This window comes from Mesoplodon densirostris, chromosome 11 (assembly GCF_025265405.1).
Source record: "Mesoplodon densirostris isolate mMesDen1 chromosome 11, mMesDen1 primary haplotype, whole genome shotgun sequence".
NCBI lineage: Eukaryota > Metazoa > Chordata > Mammalia > Artiodactyla > Ziphiidae > Mesoplodon > Mesoplodon densirostris.
This window is the reverse complement of record NC_082671.1, coordinates 4,262,995-4,280,010: the sequence shown is the minus strand read 5'-3', so window position 1 is coordinate 4,280,010 and position 17,016 is coordinate 4,262,995. Positions and strand designations below refer to the sequence as shown.

The following is a 17,016-nucleotide window of genomic DNA, read 5'->3' as shown; positions in this document are numbered from 1 at the left end:
CTGGAAGAATAAAACAATGAAGGTTAGTTTTTAAAGAGTGTTAACGAATAAAATGGTTTTCTGGCCTTTATAGAGATAATGTAATTTAAAAAATATGTCTTTTGCTGTTCTGATGAACAGAATTTATTAGAGAACTAGTTTGTTGTGTGTGTGTATGAAAGTGTGTGTGTGTGTGGGGGGGTGATATTGGATACACAGAGTTAAATTTAACGTTTTAAATTAATCACATGGTTGACATCTGCTATGACCAGGGCCCCTTCCCAGGTATTGCAGAGGACACAGTTGTTATGAGGCACAGACCTTGTTTACAGAAGGCCTATATCAGATGTGGAAAAAAGGCTTAAACATGTGGAAAAGTCAATAACATCCCCATAGCAAGCTGATAGGTTTTTCCAGAAGTCATTACATGATGTTCCGTTCATGTAATTTGATGACCAGAAGATGCTTCCTGAGAGGACCTGTCCACTTGAAAACATCTTAGTCAGTCTTTTTTGGAATGTTTTCTGTCTTTAGGTAATAACCGTGTGTCACAGGAACCTGCAGAGGTAAGATTTTTTTCCCATTTATTAAAAAAATTTCACCAAAGTTTATTTGGCAATAAGATAGGGGCGAAGTCTCTACAAGGGCTTTAACTTTCTCTTTGGGCCAGGGTTCAGCCTTTTGGGCCCCTTCTAATGACTACCTGTGACTATTTTTTCTAACCCAGGTCTAGCCCTTCCATCCTGATTCTTGGGTAGCTGATCCAGCACTTCAATCTGTCCTGGTTTGTTACAGGCAGAGATAAGTGGTAAGATTCCCCCATCCTATTCTGTCATAGCTCACTACCTCTGTTGAAGCTCGGGGATAAGAGCTGCAGAGATGCACGGATGGAGAGCTGAAGTCAGCCTGGCAGTTGGAAAGGTCTGCTGTGACAAGCTGCTCCCAGGGTGCACTAAGCTGTGAGGCAGCAGTGCGTTGTCTTTCTCTAGGGAACCCCCGCCTTCCAGACTTCGATTCCACATGCACATCCCTAACCTGGCTCTTCTTAGCATCGTGACTTGTGTTAGTGTTTAGCACTCGTATTCAAGACTTAAGATCATACTGCCTATAAAATGTGAAATCAGACATGCTTCCTCTCCAGTGGTCTAGAGATCCACACAAAAGAAAGGGAGAATTAGTTTAGGAGAGGATGACAGAGTGAAAGTAGTGGAGGGGGAAAGAAGTAATCATTTCAGGATTTTCCTAGAGAAATGATAAAGAAACTTCACCGGAAGTCCTGAAGGGAGTAGGTTGAAGCAACTTGCCACCCTGACAAAGGAAAACCAACTGATGATGAATTCAGTTCAGCGAAGGGCCCGGTTCTGCTAGTCTCATCACTACAGCCCTAGATGGCCCGGGTTCCTCTTCCTTCATCACCTGCCCCGATTGTTTCCTTGTATTGTGTATAACTTTATGAGCTTTGTGATTAAGTTGGAGAAACATGAGACTACTATTTAAGGACTCTTAGTATTGTCTTAAAATAGTGTATACTTCTGTTGACTCTAGATCATTACTCAGTGTAGAACTTGGAGCTCTTTACCTAATTCTCAGCCATTCTAAGAGAGCAAATTTACAATGTCTTCAATTGGTCTAAACACATACGGACATTTGGAAGATGAAATATTGCTGCTGTTACTGAATTTGCTGAATACTCTTTCTAGTTACAGAGTAAATCTGACTGTGGAGATTAATTAAGCAACATATGTTCAGTAAAATCATAATCTTAAGAGTCAGAAAGTTAACACTACATCTAAAATTATGAATGTTAAAGTAGCACATATAATTTTCCTTGATCATAAATGACTAATTTTGGTAGAATTATATGCCATTTAAAAAATCTGCTTTATTGCAGTGTAATCTAGGTACAATTAAAATTCACCCATTTAAAGTGTACTGTTCAATGAGTTTTGAATGAATACAGTCCCGTAACCGCAACTAAAATCAAGATAGAAAACATTTCCTTCACTCAAAATGTTCCCTCAAGGGACTTGCCTGGCGGCCCAGCAGTTAAGACTCCATGCTTCCACTGCAGGGGGCACGGGTTCCATCCCTGGTTGGGGAACTAAGATCCAGAATGCCCCACAGTGCAGCCAAAAAGAAAAAAAAGAAAGAAAAAAAGTTCCCTCGTGCTCCTTTGCAGTCAATCCCTGTCCCCCCTCCCCCCACCAACCCAGGAACAGATCTGTTTCTATAATTTTGCCTTTTCTAGATTGACATATAAATGAAATTTGTAGTCTTTTGTGTCTGGCTTCTTTCAGCTAGCATAATGCTCTTGAGATTCATCCATATTATTGTACATATCAGTAGTTTGTTTCTTTGTATTGTTCAGTAGCATTCCATTACATGGAAATACCACAGTTTACTTACCCATTCATTACCTTTTTTTTTTGTTTCTTTTTGGTGTTTTTTTTTTTGTTTTTTTGCGGTACGCGGGCCTCTCACTGCCGTGGCGTCTCCCGTTGCAGAGCACAGACTCCAGACACGCAGGCTCAGCGGCCATGGCTCATGGGCCCAGCCGCTCCGCAGCATGTGGGATCTTCCCGGACCGGGGCACGAACCCGTGTCCCCTGCATCGGCAGGCGGACTCTCAACCACTGCGCCACCAGGGAAGCCCCCATTCATTACCTTTTGATAGGTATTTGGCTATCACAAATAAAATTACTCTGAAATGTCTTTGTGTGGACATACATTTCCATGTCTCTTGGGAAATAACTAGCAGTGGGTTTGTTGGATTCTATGGCAAGTGTATGTTCAACTTTATTAGAAGGTCACACTATTTTCCACACTGGCTGTACCACTGTGGTCCCATCAGCAATGTGTGAGAGAACCAGGTGCTCTGAATCCTTGTCAACACTTGGTATTCTCTGTCTCCTTTAGTCATTCTAGGAAGTATGTGGTAATATGACACTGTGGTTTTAATTTTCACTACATCAATGACTAATTATGATGCAATACATCTGTTCATGTGCCTATTTGTCATCCATTTATCTTCTTTGGTAAAGTATCTGTTCAAATCTTTTGCACACTTTTTTTTTATTAGTTTCTGCTTTATAACAAAGTGAATCAGTCATACATATACATCTGTTCCTACATCCCTTCCCTCATGCATCTCCCTCCCTCCCACCCTCCCCATCCCACCCCTCCAGGCGGTCACAAAGCACCGAGCTGATCTCCCTGTGCTCTGCGGGTTGCACACTTTTTTTAAATTGCACTATTTATCTTAATGTTGAGTCGTAAGAGTTCCCCTACATATTTTGTTTACAAATATTTTTCCAGATATTTGTTTTGCAATATTTATTCTGTGGCCTTTTCATTTTTATAACATTTATTTTAAAAAACAAATATAAAAAAATTTTATGAAGTCCAGTTTAACAATTTTTTCTTTATGTGTGTTTTGTGTCCAAAAATTCTTTGCCTAACCCAAGATCACAGTGATTTTCTCCTACGTTTTGTTCTGGAAGTTTTACAGTTTTAACTCTTATATTTAAGTGTATGACCCAACTCAAGTAAAGTTTTATGTACTGTATGAGGAAAGGATTGGCTACCCAATTGTTCCAGCATTATTTGTTGTAAAGGCTACCCTTTCTCCTTTGAATTACCTTGGCACCTTTGTCTATTTGTATTTTGGCACTCACTATTCTGATCAACTGATCATTTGTCAGTCTTTATGTCAGGACCACACTGTTTTGATGACTGCAGCTTTATAGTGAGTCTTGAAATCAGGTAGTGTAAGTCTTTCAACTTTGTTCTTTTTCAAAATTGTTTCTGCTATATCAGGTCCTTTTATTTCTATGTAAATTTAGAATCAGTCTGTCAATTTTTTTTTAAGACTCCTCCATTATATGCTGTCTTAAAGTATTACAGTGGCTGTATTTTCCTAGTCTCTTTTACACCTAGGTATTGAAAAAATCAGAGCAGTTTTCTTTTCTTTTTTCTTTTTTGGCTGCATTGGGTCTTAGTTGCATCACACGGAACCTTCCGTTGAGGCCACGGGCTCTTTTGTGGCACGCTGGCTTCTCTCTAGTTGTGGCGCAGGCTCCAGAGCACACGGGCTCTGTAGTTTGCAGCATGCAGTCTCTCTTGTTGAGGCACACGAGCTCAGTAGTTGTGGCTTACTTGCCCCACGGCATGTGGGATCTTAGTTCCCCACCAGGGATTGAACCTGCGTCCCCTGCATTGGAAGGTGGATTCTTTACTACTGGACCACCAGGGAAGTCCCTGTCAATTTTCATTTTTAAAAAGTCTGCTGGGATTTTGACTGAGGTTGCATTGAATCTATAGATCAATTTTGGGAGAACTAACATCTTAACACTATTGAGTGTTCTGATCCAAAACAGGATATATCTTCCCATTTATTTATGTCTTTAATTTCTCTCAGTAATATTTTGTGGCTTTTAGTATATAAATCTTGTGCATAGTTTGCTAAATTTATTCCTAAGTATAGTATGCTCTTGACACTATTTTAATTAACACTAAATTTATTTATATCTTTTAAAATAAAAATTGTATATATTTTTGATGATTTGATTTACATATCCATAATGAAATTATTAGTATAGTAAAGCTAATTAACATATCATCTCAGATAATTACATTTTTGGTTGTGATGAGTTTGCCTGAAATCTACTCTCTTAGCATATTTTCAGTGTTCAATACAGTATTATTAGGTATAGTCATCATGCCTATAATTAGATCTCTGGACTTATTCATCCTACATAACTGCAGTTTTGTACCCTTTGACCAACATCTCCTTGTTTCCTCCACTGCCACTGCCCCCCCATTCTTATTCTTTGCTTCTATGAATTCAGTCATTTTTTTTTCCAGATTCCATATGTGAGATCATATAGTATTTGTCTTTCTCTGTCTGGCTTATTTCATTTAGCATGTTTTCAAGGTTCATCCATGTTGCCACAAATGGCAGGATTTTCTTTTACCTCATGGCTGAATAATATTCCATTTTGTATATATACCTCACCTTCTTTATCCATTCATCCAATGATGGACACTTAGGTTGCTTCCATGTCTTGGCTACTGTAAATAATGCTACTACGAACATGGGAGTGCACATATCTTTCCAAGTTAGTGTTTTCATTTCCTTCAAATAAATACCCAGAGGTAGAATTGTTGGATCATATAGTAGTTCTGTTTTTACTTTCTTGAGGAACCTCCATACTGTTTTCCATCGTGGCTGCACTAAGTGACATTCCCACCAACAGTGCAGAAGGGTCCCCTTTTCTCCACATCCTTGCCAACACTTATTTCTTGTCTTTTTGGTGACAGTCATTCTAACTGGTGTGAGGTGTTACCTCATTGAGGTTTTGACTTGCATTTCCTTGATGATTAGTGACACTGAGCACTTTTTCATATACCTGTTGGCCATTTAGATGTCCTCTTCTGAAAAATATCTATTCAGGTCCTTTGCTCATTCTTAAATCAGGTTATTTGTTGTTTTGCTGTCGAGTTGTATGAGTTCCTTACATATTTTAGATATTAATCCCTTATCAGCTCTATGGTTTGCAAAAATTTTCTCCCATTCTGTAGGTTGCCATTTCATTTTTTGATTACTTTCTTTGCATTGCAGCAGCTTCTTAGTTTGATGTAGCCCCACTTGTTTATTTTTGCTTTTGTTGCTTGTGCTTTTGGTGTCATACCCAGGAAATCACTAGTTTCATTTAGTTGTTTGTATTTTCTTATATTTCACTGAATTTCTTTAAGAGGATTATTCTCAGTTTTTGGTCGGACAGTTCATAGCTCTCCATTACTTTGGGATCAGTTATTGGAGCTCTATTATTTTACTTTGGTGATAGCATGTTTACTTGATTATTTGTGATCCTTGTGGCCTCATGTTGATGTATGTACACTTGAAGAAGTAGGCATCTCTTCTAGTCTTTACAGACTGATTTCGACAGGGAAAGCCCTTCACCAGGCAGCCCATCCAGAGATTCTGGGTTGCACATCTGTTGGTTATCTCCAGGCTTGCTCTGGAGCCCTTCAGCAAGCAAGTCTGGTGCCTGGGTCAACAGGTGGGCAGGCCTAGTGCCTCAGTCCATCATGGGGTGGGCCTGAAGCCTGGGTCCACTGGGTTGAGCTTGGCACTTGGATCCATGGGGCAGGTCTGGTACCTAAGGCTGTGGTGGTAGGCTGAAGACCTGAGTCCACAGAGGCAGGCCTGGTGTCTAGGACTGTAATATTAGGCATCAAGCCTGGTCCCATGGGGGCTGGCCCAGTGCTGAGGTTTGCTGGGGCAGGCCGGGGCTCTGGTTCTGCTGGAGCCTGGGGCCACAGGGGTCAGTCTGGCATTGGGGTAGGCCTGGTCCTGGGGCCTTAGTAAAGTCAAGTGTTCATTTCATTCACTTTCTCCCACTGGGAGGGTGTCTCTCTTCACACTGGGCTGCCTGGGGTTGGGGAAGGGGTGACAGAGATAATGTGAAACTGTCTTTCCTTCCCTCCTCAATGCATCTTTTCTTACTGCTGTGCTCCACCCAGGTGCTCTAACCCCCACGTGGAATCCTTAGCTCTTGTGAAGGTATTTTTGCATGTGGATATTCGTTCAAATTGATGTTTCTGTGAGGGGACAGTCACTGGAAACTTGCTGAAGTCTGAAAGCCAAGCGATATATTTAAAAAATTTTAATTTTAGATTGTCCATTGCTTGTATATAGAAATGCAATTGATTTTTGTATATTGACCTTGTATCCAGTGTCCTTGTTAAGTCACTTCTTAGTTCTAGTAGTGCTATTTTTTTTTTTTTTTTACACTCCTTAGGCCATCTGTGAATAAAGGCAGTTTTACTTCTTTCTTTATAGTCTGCATGCCTCATCTTTTATCCTCTCTTGTTACATTGGGCAGGACTGCCAGTACCATGTTATATAAAGTAGTGGGAGTGAATATTCTTACCTTGTCTGCCATCTTAGAGAGAAAGCATTTGTTCTTCCATCATTAAGCATGATGTCAGCTCTAGGTTTTTTGTAGATGAACTTTATCACATTGAAAAAGTTCCCTTTTATTTATAGTCAGTGGAAGGATTTTTTTAATAATGAATAATTGTTGAGTTTTGTCAAGTGATTTTTATGCATGTATTGAGATGATCATATGATTTTTTTTGTTTGTTTGCTGATATGGCCAATCACACTGATTATTTTTGTATTATATTATGTTTATTATTATATCTTGAGATAAACCCAACTTGAACATGATATATTATCCTTTTTAAAAAAATATCACTGGTTTTCCATTTACTAAAATTTTGTTCAGGATTTTTATATCATGTTCATGATAGATATTAAACTGTAGTTTTCTTTTTGTGTAATATCTTTGTCTGGTTTTGGTAACTGGGTAATGCTAGCCTGATAGTATGAGCTGGGAATTGTTTCTACTCTGTTTTCTGAAAAGTTTGCAATACAGTTTGTATTATACGATTATATTTCCTTATGTGCTTGGTATAATTCACCAATGAAGTCATTGGGCCTGGAGTTTTCTCTGTGAGAAGATTAACTATAAATTCAATTTCCTTGATATAGGGCCACTAAGTTTTCTTTTTTCTTGAGTGAACATTAATAGTTTGTGTTTCAAGATACTTGTTCATCGTATTTGTCAATATATTGACATAAAGTAGTTCAGCATATTCTCCAATTACTCTTTTAATTTCTTCAGGATATACTATGATGTCCCCACTTGTGTTCCTGACATTGGTAAGTTGACTCTTCTCTATTTGTGATTAATCTGGCTAGAGGTTTATCAATCTTTTCAAAGAAACTTGGAGGTTTCGTTGATATGAGCTACTGTTTTTCCACTTTCTATTTCACTGATTTCCACTCTTCATTTAATATTTTCTTCTTTCTGCTTACTCTGAGCTAATTTCCCATTTTCTTTTTAATTTTTTAGGATAGAATCTTGAGAAGTTGATTTTAGATCTTTCTTCTTTTCCAATATAACCATTTAATGTTGTACATTTCCCTCTAAGCACTGCTTTAGCTTTATCCTGCAAATTTTTACCTTGTACCATATATCTGTAATGATGTTGTCTACTTGCTCTATAATGAATGAAGAATTTTGAAATATCCTACCATAGTTACAAATTTTGTCTACTTTTTCTTTTCAGAGTTTTTGCGTCATGAAGTTTGAAGTCCTGTTATTAGGTGCATACATATTTAGGACTGAAATGTCTTCTTGATGAGGTGACCCTTTATCATTATGAGATATTCCTCTCTATCCCTGTTAATAGTCCTTTTTAGTATTAATATAGCTACTCTTGTTTTCCTTTGATTAGTATTTGCATAATGTATCTTTTTTCATCCTCTTACTTCTAATCTGTGTCTTGATATTTAGTGTTTTTTTTTTTAAATAGGCAGCATATGGTTGGATGTTGCTTTTTTTATCCACTCTGTCAATATCTTCCTTTTAATTACAGAGTTTAGAAGAGTTTAAACCATTTGCATTTATTGATACTGTCAGTATGGTTGGATTGAAATTTTCCTGTTGCTTTCTGTTTTCTAGTTGCTCCATGTGTTTTATTTTTCTTCTTTTTCTGCCTTCTTTTTTTTTTTTTTTGCGGTACGCAGGCCTCCCACCGCTGAGGCCTTTCCCGTTGCGGAGCACAGGCTCTGGATGTGCAGGCCCAGCGGCCATGGCTCACGGGCCCAGCCGCTCCGCGGCATGTGGGATCCTCCCAGACCGGGGCACGAACCCACGTCCCCTGCATCAGCAGGCGGACTCCCAGCCACCGCGCCACCAGGGAAGCCCCTTTCTGCCTTCTTTTGATTTAAGTATTTTTTTTAATGATTCAGTTTTATCTTTACTATTGGCTTATTAATTATAACTTTTATAATTTTAGTGATTTAGTGTTTACTGTATATATATATATATATATATATATATTTTTTTTTTTTTTTTCCCGGTACGCGGGCCTCTCACTGTTGTGGCCTCTCCCGTTGCGGAGCACAGGCTCCAGATGCGCAGGCTCAGCTGCCATGGCTCACGGGCCCAGCCGCTCTGCGGCATGTGGGATCTTCCCGGACCGGAGCACGAACCCATGTCCCCTGCATCGGCAGGCAGACTCTCAACCACTGCGCCACCAGAGAAGCCTTGTATATATTTTTAGCTTATTATAATTTACCCCCAAATAATATTATGCCATTTCACATATTGTGTTAACTTTATGATGGTATTCTTCCATTACCCCCATCTGTCCTTTGTGCTGTAATTGTTATCCATTTTCTTTTATATATAAAAGTAATTTATAAATTTATAAAGGTAAATTATATACATTATTATTATGTTTTCTTTAAATTGATATTTATCTTTTAATGTGATTTAAAAGAATGCTTTTCTATTTCCCAACAAATTTATTTTTTCCAGTGTTTCTCATTCCCTGTTGAAATCCTAATTTACTAATCCATCTACTAACATTTTCTTTTCCTAAATAACTTAAAACCCCCCACTTTTATTGTAGTGCAGGTCTGCTTGCAATGAATTCTTTCACCAAAAATACACCCAGGTTGGGTGGGGTGGTGGTGGTGAAACGCTCCAACCGGTGTATTTTGTAATAGCTTCCTAGGTAATTCTGATAAATCTCTTCTTGTAAGAACTTGGTAAGGCCTGGAAGATGATATGGATTCCCATATCATTTTGGTGGGTATTGCCCAGACTTTTTCTCTGTGCATTTAAATACATATAGAAACATAATTTAAAAATATAACATATGATCTAATACCTATTATTCTGCAACTTGAGTTTTTTACTATTTTTATGTGACCACATATATATTTACTTCCTGCTCTTCTACTGCTGCATGGTGTTGTCAAAATTAAGTATACATAGTTTATTTTCTTGTCAACATACATGCAGATTGTTTCACTTTTTGATTACAAAGCTGTAGTGGACCTTCTCATTTTTCGTGCACATGCGCAAGTATTTCTCTCAGGTGGGTACCAGAAAGGGAGACTGCTGGATCAATGGCTATGCACATTGTACATTTTAACTAACAAATTGCCCTCAAAAAAAGTTGTACTAATTTATGTTATCATTAATAGCACGAGTTTCTCCACACCCTTGCCAACACTTGATATTATAAATCCTTAAAAATTTTGCTAATTTTTTTGAAGAATAAATATATATCTTATTTTAGCTTGCACTTCCCTAGTTACTGGATTCCAGAATTTTTTCAGTCATTTGCATTTCCTACTGTCTGAATTGTCTTTTCCTATCTTCTCCCCCCTTTTCTATACAGGTGTCTTTTTCTTTGTGGTTTAAGGTGTTATTTATGTATTTTGGTTATTAGGTTTTTGTTATATAGGTTCTAAGTTTTTCTGCCAGCTCATCATTTGTGCTTTATTGACCAGAATTGTCAACTTTGATAATAGTCAAATGTTTTTCTTTATGGCTCTTGGATTGTTCTTTGAAGTCCTTTCCTATCCCATGTTCCCCTATATTTTAAAAATTCTTACAGCTCTTTAAAAAAAATAGCTCTTTAAACTGTGTGGATATTAATTTTGTAAATGGTGCGAGGTAGACATGTAACCTAATTTGTTTTTCAAACTAATAACTAATTGATCAAGCACTGTTTATTAAGCTTTCCCCCACTGACTTGAAACGCCATCTTTGTCATTTATGGGATGCTCATACACACATGGAACTCTAAATACACGTTTCTGTATCCTCTCCATTATCTATGCTTATCTCAATACCATACAGGTTTAATCCTATGGTTTTCCAATTTGCTTTGATATAGGGCAAGTCTCATCCCCCTTTATTTCATTTATAATTAAAAAAAGTTTAAAAATCTATTCTTCATTGTTTAACTGTCTGATTCTCCCTTCTTCCTTGAGTTGCAAATAACAAGGAGGTAAAATAAGAAGTATCATAGACAAAAGAGCATGAGAAATGAGGGAAAAGAGACAAAAAAAGAGGAATTCTCTTAAGATGGTATTTTTTTTCTCTACACTTCAAGGTGCTACCCTACGCATTATGCCACATACAAAATAAAATAGATTTTGTGTATTCAGCCACTGTCTAAATCAAAGGCATCTCTGGCTTTCATTGCTGGCCAGTTACCAATGGCAGGGACCATGTAAACATAAAATGTGAATGGATGGGAACTAGAAAGAAACATGAATCAATGTGAGAAAATGAATAAGGACTAAAGTGAATTAAGAATATGATGAGAGAAAATAAAATACTTGTATTCTTAGTATGGACCTACCCACCAGGAAGTCAAATCTCTGAGCTTAGTGCATCCATGGTGTCCTGGGTTCTTTCTCCTACCTCTTGATGTGTTATATGGATTATAGAGAGGTCAATTCTTTACTTGATAATTGAAGTGACAGAGAAAAGAAAAGAACTATTAGGGATATAATAGTAATGAGTAATAGAAAATACCATGCTAACTGAAAGTGGGTAAGTGTTGAAAAGGCAGCGGAACAAATAAGTGTCCGTAGTAAAATATTCATATAAACAGTTTAAGCTTTAAATCTAACATTGTACCTGTGAAGCTAACATAACACAAGTAGGAAAAGCTGTCACATGGGCAAGCCTAGTTTTAAGTCAACAGTTAATTAAATTATTTACAATGAATTTAGTTGTTCCCTGCTGAAATAACATGTCAATAGGGCATGGTGGTTGTCATGGGACTTGTGTCCAATGCAGTGTGTCCAAAGGTTCATGGCCCAGTAAGCAGGGCCAGGTAGTAATAAAGGCTTTTAATGACCATTCACACAGAAATATCCTCATTTTTCTTATGGTGCCAAAACACGAACATTGTGATTTACTGATCTCCCTTTAACTCATCAATTTATAATTAGTTGTCTCATGTTTTAAAGTAGACTGCTTTTCCTAGTAAAGCAACAATTGTGCAAGTTCTAAGAAGCTGCCTCAAGAAGTACCATACAAATGTACTTTAAAGTCATTTCTCCCCTTGCTTTGCACCGAGTTTACGGTTGAGACAAACCACTTAATACATATACCATAATGATATTTGCCGTTACCATAGGAAATGAGTGAAGGGGATATTCTTTAAAACAATGGAACTCTAGTATTTGAAGACTCAAGTGGCCCCTACTAAACTCGCATTTTAAAATGTTCATAATCTTCCACCTTCATAAAACCTAACAACCATCGGTTTTACAGCAAAATTTTTTTGTATACCTCAAAGGGTAGCTTTTGATAAACAAAAAATTGAGAAATAGTGTAACTATTCTACGTATCAGATTAATTGCTATAAATTGTAGAGACAAACTTCTCCAAGTGGAGCTCATGCAGTCCGTTTGGGCATTTGCTAGGAAACTAAGCGCTAAGGTATCTTAACGTCCGGCTGCTTCCAACCGCTGTCCTCCCTGTGCGGCCGCGCGGGCCGTGCGCTCCGTAACGAATGCCCAGCGGTCTCGGGGGCCGGAGACTGAGCGGAGCGCGCGCGCTCGGCGCGGTTGCGCACGTTTCAGCGCTTCCCGCTCCTACCGTTGGGCTAGGCGTTCAACCGCCATCTGGGTTCGGCTTCCTCCTCTGTCGGGCGCCCCCTGGTGCTCATCACCTGCACCATCTTGAGTGGCTGCGAGGAGCAAAGGTCCCGGGAGCCCAAGGATGCTTTCGAGAAAGCCGCACGTCCAAAGCCGTGGTGTCAATCACACGGGTACCTGCAGGCACCTCTAGAGGAAGCTGGATGCTGTTTTACTAAGCACCAAGCAAACACAGGCGGACATTAAGTTTCATTCGAGTCAACTCGGCTCTCAAGTTTGTGGTAAAAGCCGCAAAGATACGTTAGACCCCGTCTCTTCTTGAATCCGCCCCCTCCCGCGCGCGCTGCGCGCTTTTTCCGGGCGGAGTTCGCTGTGACCCTTGACTGCAGTGGGGCGGCCCGTCTCTTGAGAGCCAGAATATCTGTCCTGGGCTGGAGCCTAGGATGCGGCCTTAAGTGCCATGGAAGGGAGGTTCCCTAACCTATCCAATCAATGTTATGCACAAAGTCTGTCGCCCCAGGAAAGGGGTCGAGCTACCCCGGCTCTCTGCCCACGCCCCGGTCGCGGCACCAACGCCGCTCCACATTTAACAGGAACAGCAGCTCTTTTTCCATCCATGGCAACCCCAAGAGCTCGCTCTCGCCTCGGCACAGCATGGTGGGAGCCTCTCCCCTTGTCCTGCCTCCCTCTCCTTTTCTTCTCCCTTCCTTCCTAACACAATTAATGGCTAAGTCATGATTTTCCTAGCTAGCGCCCACTGAAGGATGGGGCTTAGCGACTCACGGTGACGCTCCCATCCGCCTTCCAGAAGGGGAGGTTTCAGAGAGAACTACAGCTCCCGTCAGGCATCAGCCTAAGCCATCGCAGGGCATCACGGGAGCCGTAGGCGCCTTCCTCCTCTGTCCCATTCATTCCTCAAGGCGCCAACTACAAGTCCCAGTGGGCCTTGGGGCGGGCACGCCTGCGCGAGAGCCCCGAGAGCGGTGTGGGGGTGGGGCGCCACGGGCAGCGGGGGGCGGGGCCCGAGCGGGCTGTGTGGAGGCTTCAGACTCCCGGCGCCATTTAGCGCCGAGTTTCGCCCGTGGACGCCGCGTTTCTCGTGGCGTCTCTTCACCCGTCTTCGTGACAGAAGGTGCCCAACCGGGTGACTGCCCTTCTTCTCCCGGCCCTCCTCAGCCCGGAGGAGCAGCAGGCTCCGGCCCTCCCACGCCAGCCCTCCCTCCGTCAGCCCCCGGCCCCGGCCCTGAGAGGACGGGGTCCGCCCGGCGCGGGGCGGGCGGCGAGGCCTGGGGCCGGGGGCCGCTCCTCCGCGTCGCGCGTCGGCCCCTCGCGTCGGGCGATGGGCGGCCTGTGAGGCCGTCCAGCAGGGCGGGTAGGAGGAGCGGCCGCTCGCCTGGCCGCGAGCCCCGGCGCGGCCTCCCCTGCCTCCGCGCCGAACCGCCGCCGCTCGGGGTTCCGCGCGCGCCGCCGCCCCAGGGCCCAGCCCGCCCCGGGCCGCGGCGGCGTCGGGCAGCCGGGCCGCCTCCGTCTGGACTGGTGCGGGCCGCCGCGCCGCCCCCATGACCGCGCGCCCCCGCCGCTCTAGCCCGCCCGGCAGCCGCTTGCCGCACGATGGCTGCGGGCCGTGAGGCGCCAGCCCCCGTGCCTCCGCCCCGCCGCCGCCCCCGACCAGCGCGCCTCGAGAGCCGCAGCGGCCGCCGCAACCGGGCCCGCGGCCCCGCCTCCCGCTCGGGCCGCCGAGTCAGTGCTGAGTGAGGGGCCGTCGGCCCGCAGCATCGCCGCCCCGGGCCGGCCCCCTTCTTCCGCGAATTCGAGCCGCCCGCCTCGCTCCCGCTCCCGCTCCCACCATGTCTGGCGGCGCCGCCGACCAGCAGAGCAGCACGCCGGGCTCCCTGTTCCTCTCGCCGCCGGCGCCTCCCCCCAAGAATGGCTCCAGTTCGGACTCCTCGGTGGGAGAGAAACTGGGCGCCGCGGCGGCCGACGCCGAAGCCGGCAGGACGGAGGAGTACCGGCGTCGCCGCCACACCATGGACAAGGACAGCCGGGGGGTGGCCGCGACCACCACCACGGAGCACCGCTTTTTCCGCCGCAGCGTCATCTGCGACTCCAACGCCACGGCGCTGGAGCTGCCCGGCCTCCCCCTCCCGCTGCCCCAGACGAGCGCGGCCGCGGTGGTCCTGCAGCGGAGCCCCCCGGAGCCCCAGCGCGAGGAGACCCTGACCCCCGCTGCCGCACATGTGGCCCAGCAGCCGCCCGCCGCCGCCGCTGCCCCCGGGGAGCCGGTCGCCGCGGGCCCAGCCGCCGCCTCGGCCCCGGGCAGCGCCGGCAGAGACCGTCAGGTTGCCCAGCCCGGCCACGCGGGGAGCAAAGAGGAGCCCCCGTCGTCGAGAAGTGGCAGCGGCGGCGGCAGCGCCAAGGAACCCCAGGAGGAACGGAGCCAGCAGCAGGATGACATCGAAGAGCTGGAGACCAAGGCCGTGGGAATGTCCAATGATGGCCGCTTTCTCAAGTTTGACATCGAGATCGGCAGGGGCTCCTTTAAGACGGTCTACAAAGGTCTGGACACCGAAACCACCGTGGAGGTCGCCTGGTGTGAACTGCAGGTATGCCCCACCTACTTCTTTATTTCTCGGTGGTTTGGATCCCCGATTTGGCTCGGTTCGGCCAGTTTGCCGAGTTCGCCCTTTGCATGTCTTTCTCTGATTGTTTGCTCCGAAATGGGGGGAGCCCAGCTTTTGGAAGAGAAACCAGAATTTGGGGCATGCACCTAGGTGTTTGGGTAGGATAGGGGTTAGTATTGGTAGCCAAAGAGCTTTGCTCCTAGGGAGGAGTGATGAAAGTCATCCTGATAACAAACGCATTGCCTATTGGTCATTGTTTTACTCGTCTGGCAGGAAACGGAATTAGTGGGGAAGTTTTTGAATTAGGAAAGTACAGTCTTCTTGCCTTGTGCTCCTCGGGGGGTCTGCAGTGATGAGCTGCTGGTGTGTTAGGTGCGTGTTTCCGTTCCTGAGATTAGGCTGTCCTTTTAAATTGAGAACGACCTTGTTCCTGACTGACTTTCCTTTGGATATATGTTAGTTGGTGATCCCACAGGCTGTAATAAACTGTAAGAAAGGCTTCCTTCTCTGCATAAATAATTTGGGACTAGAAGGTAAGTGGTTGATACTGTTTCACCTAATGGTGCATAAACCTTATGATAGCTAGCAGTGATCTGACGTTGTTAATTAAAACTAGTATGTCTTCAGCCCATTCACTGTACTGTGGGTAGTGGGCAGTACAGGAGCTTATGTAAAATTGTATTTGTGCTTTGAGAGTCGTAATGTCATTATCGTTGTTTTAACTTTGTTGTAAAAAGTTTTTAAGCCAGACTTTCCCGGGAGTACAAAGGAGTCACAGAGCTTCCTTTTTCACCTCTCTGGGAGATTTTCATGGTGTAAATGAAATGATTTTCATGGTGTGTCATCCTGGTTGACAAGGATATTCTAGGTTCAGATAGCTGGGTTTCGGCTACTTGTTGCTTGACCTGTAGCAGCTTGATTGAATGTTGTCCTCACCGGGAAGTGAACATACATAGGTTATTGGAAGAAGCAGAGTTGAACTGAATGCAAAAGCCACTTACATTATACATGAAAAATGCCAGTATCCATATTCTTCTTGCCAAGAAAATGGACCAAGCTGAATTAGGATATGAAAGTACCTGAGTGGTCTAGGAATTTACCTATTCTCCATGAACTAATATGTTAACACTTAACCCTTTGAATGTCACCTTCCAAATGACCAAGGCCATATCAAGTGTGAAGGGAAATTAACATGTGGAAGGAAGTAAACTTCAAACCTGACAGGTTTTTTTGGAATGTAATTTCTTAAGTTTTATAGTTAGTGATATAGAACTTCTAAGGCACTATGAAATAAAACCTACTCAATTTTATCGTGTTTTAGAGTTGGGAAGGTGGCAGACCTTTTTTTTAAAAAAATTGTGAAACTATAACGTTATTCTGGTTGGTCAGTCATACTCAAAAACTTAGGTCTGATTTCTTTTGGTTTACAGGCAGACACCTGTTTCTTTTTTGTACCTCGGGTGCTTATTGCTACTGATCCTGGATTTTATTCTTCTATAGTTTCATATTTGAATAGGTGCTTTTTGTAACAGTTTTTTTTTTCCTTAATTAGTTACCTTACTCTCTTAAGACTAGACCCGAGTAAATGTTGAGCACTTTATGGATGTAATGTGTGTGTTTTCTTTTTTTGTCACTTGGAATTTTCTGATAGTTTATTATCCTGAAACTAATGATACAGTGGGGAAAAAAACCTCAATTTGTCTAATGTCAGAATAAGAATTTTGTCTAAGCTTCTCAGTTGTTCCTAGAACTGATGACTTTTTTGTTTTGTTCTCTACCTGGGCATGGTCATGGTTAAACCAAAGAGTATCTGCTATCCTTACATATAACAATATCGCCATATTATTTTTATGTTAGTTCAGGGGCTGGAGAACCAAATGAATCCTAGTTAATTGAGTGGTACCCTGGTTTGGAACCTTCCATATATGT

The 17,016-nt window shown here is 43.0% G+C and overlaps 1 protein-coding gene and 1 long non-coding RNA gene across 17 annotated transcripts in view; both read left to right on the top strand.

The window, feature by feature from the left end:
- The window catches only part of LOC132498752 (uncharacterized), an 84,866-nt gene extending 75,672 nt beyond the window's left edge, over positions 1-9,194 (top strand). The window contains exons 5-7 of the long non-coding RNA XR_009533796.1: positions 7,671-7,708; positions 8,119-8,194; positions 8,961-9,194. This is a non-coding gene — a long non-coding RNA (uncharacterized LOC132498752). The remainder of the gene's footprint in view (positions 1-7,670; positions 7,709-8,118; positions 8,195-8,960) is intronic.
- A 5,021-nt stretch (positions 9,195-14,215) lies between these two features.
- The window catches only part of WNK1 (WNK lysine deficient protein kinase 1), a 136,312-nt gene continuing 133,511 nt past the window's right edge, over positions 14,216-17,016 (top strand). For all 16 annotated transcript variants that reach the window (XM_060113635.1, XM_060113644.1, XM_060113648.1 and 13 more), the window contains exon 1: positions 14,216-15,069. In XM_060113635.1, the coding sequence (XP_059969618.1) occupies positions 14,314-15,069 (756 nt within the window). In that variant the 5' untranslated portion in view covers positions 14,216-14,313. The remainder of the gene's footprint in view (positions 15,070-17,016) is intronic.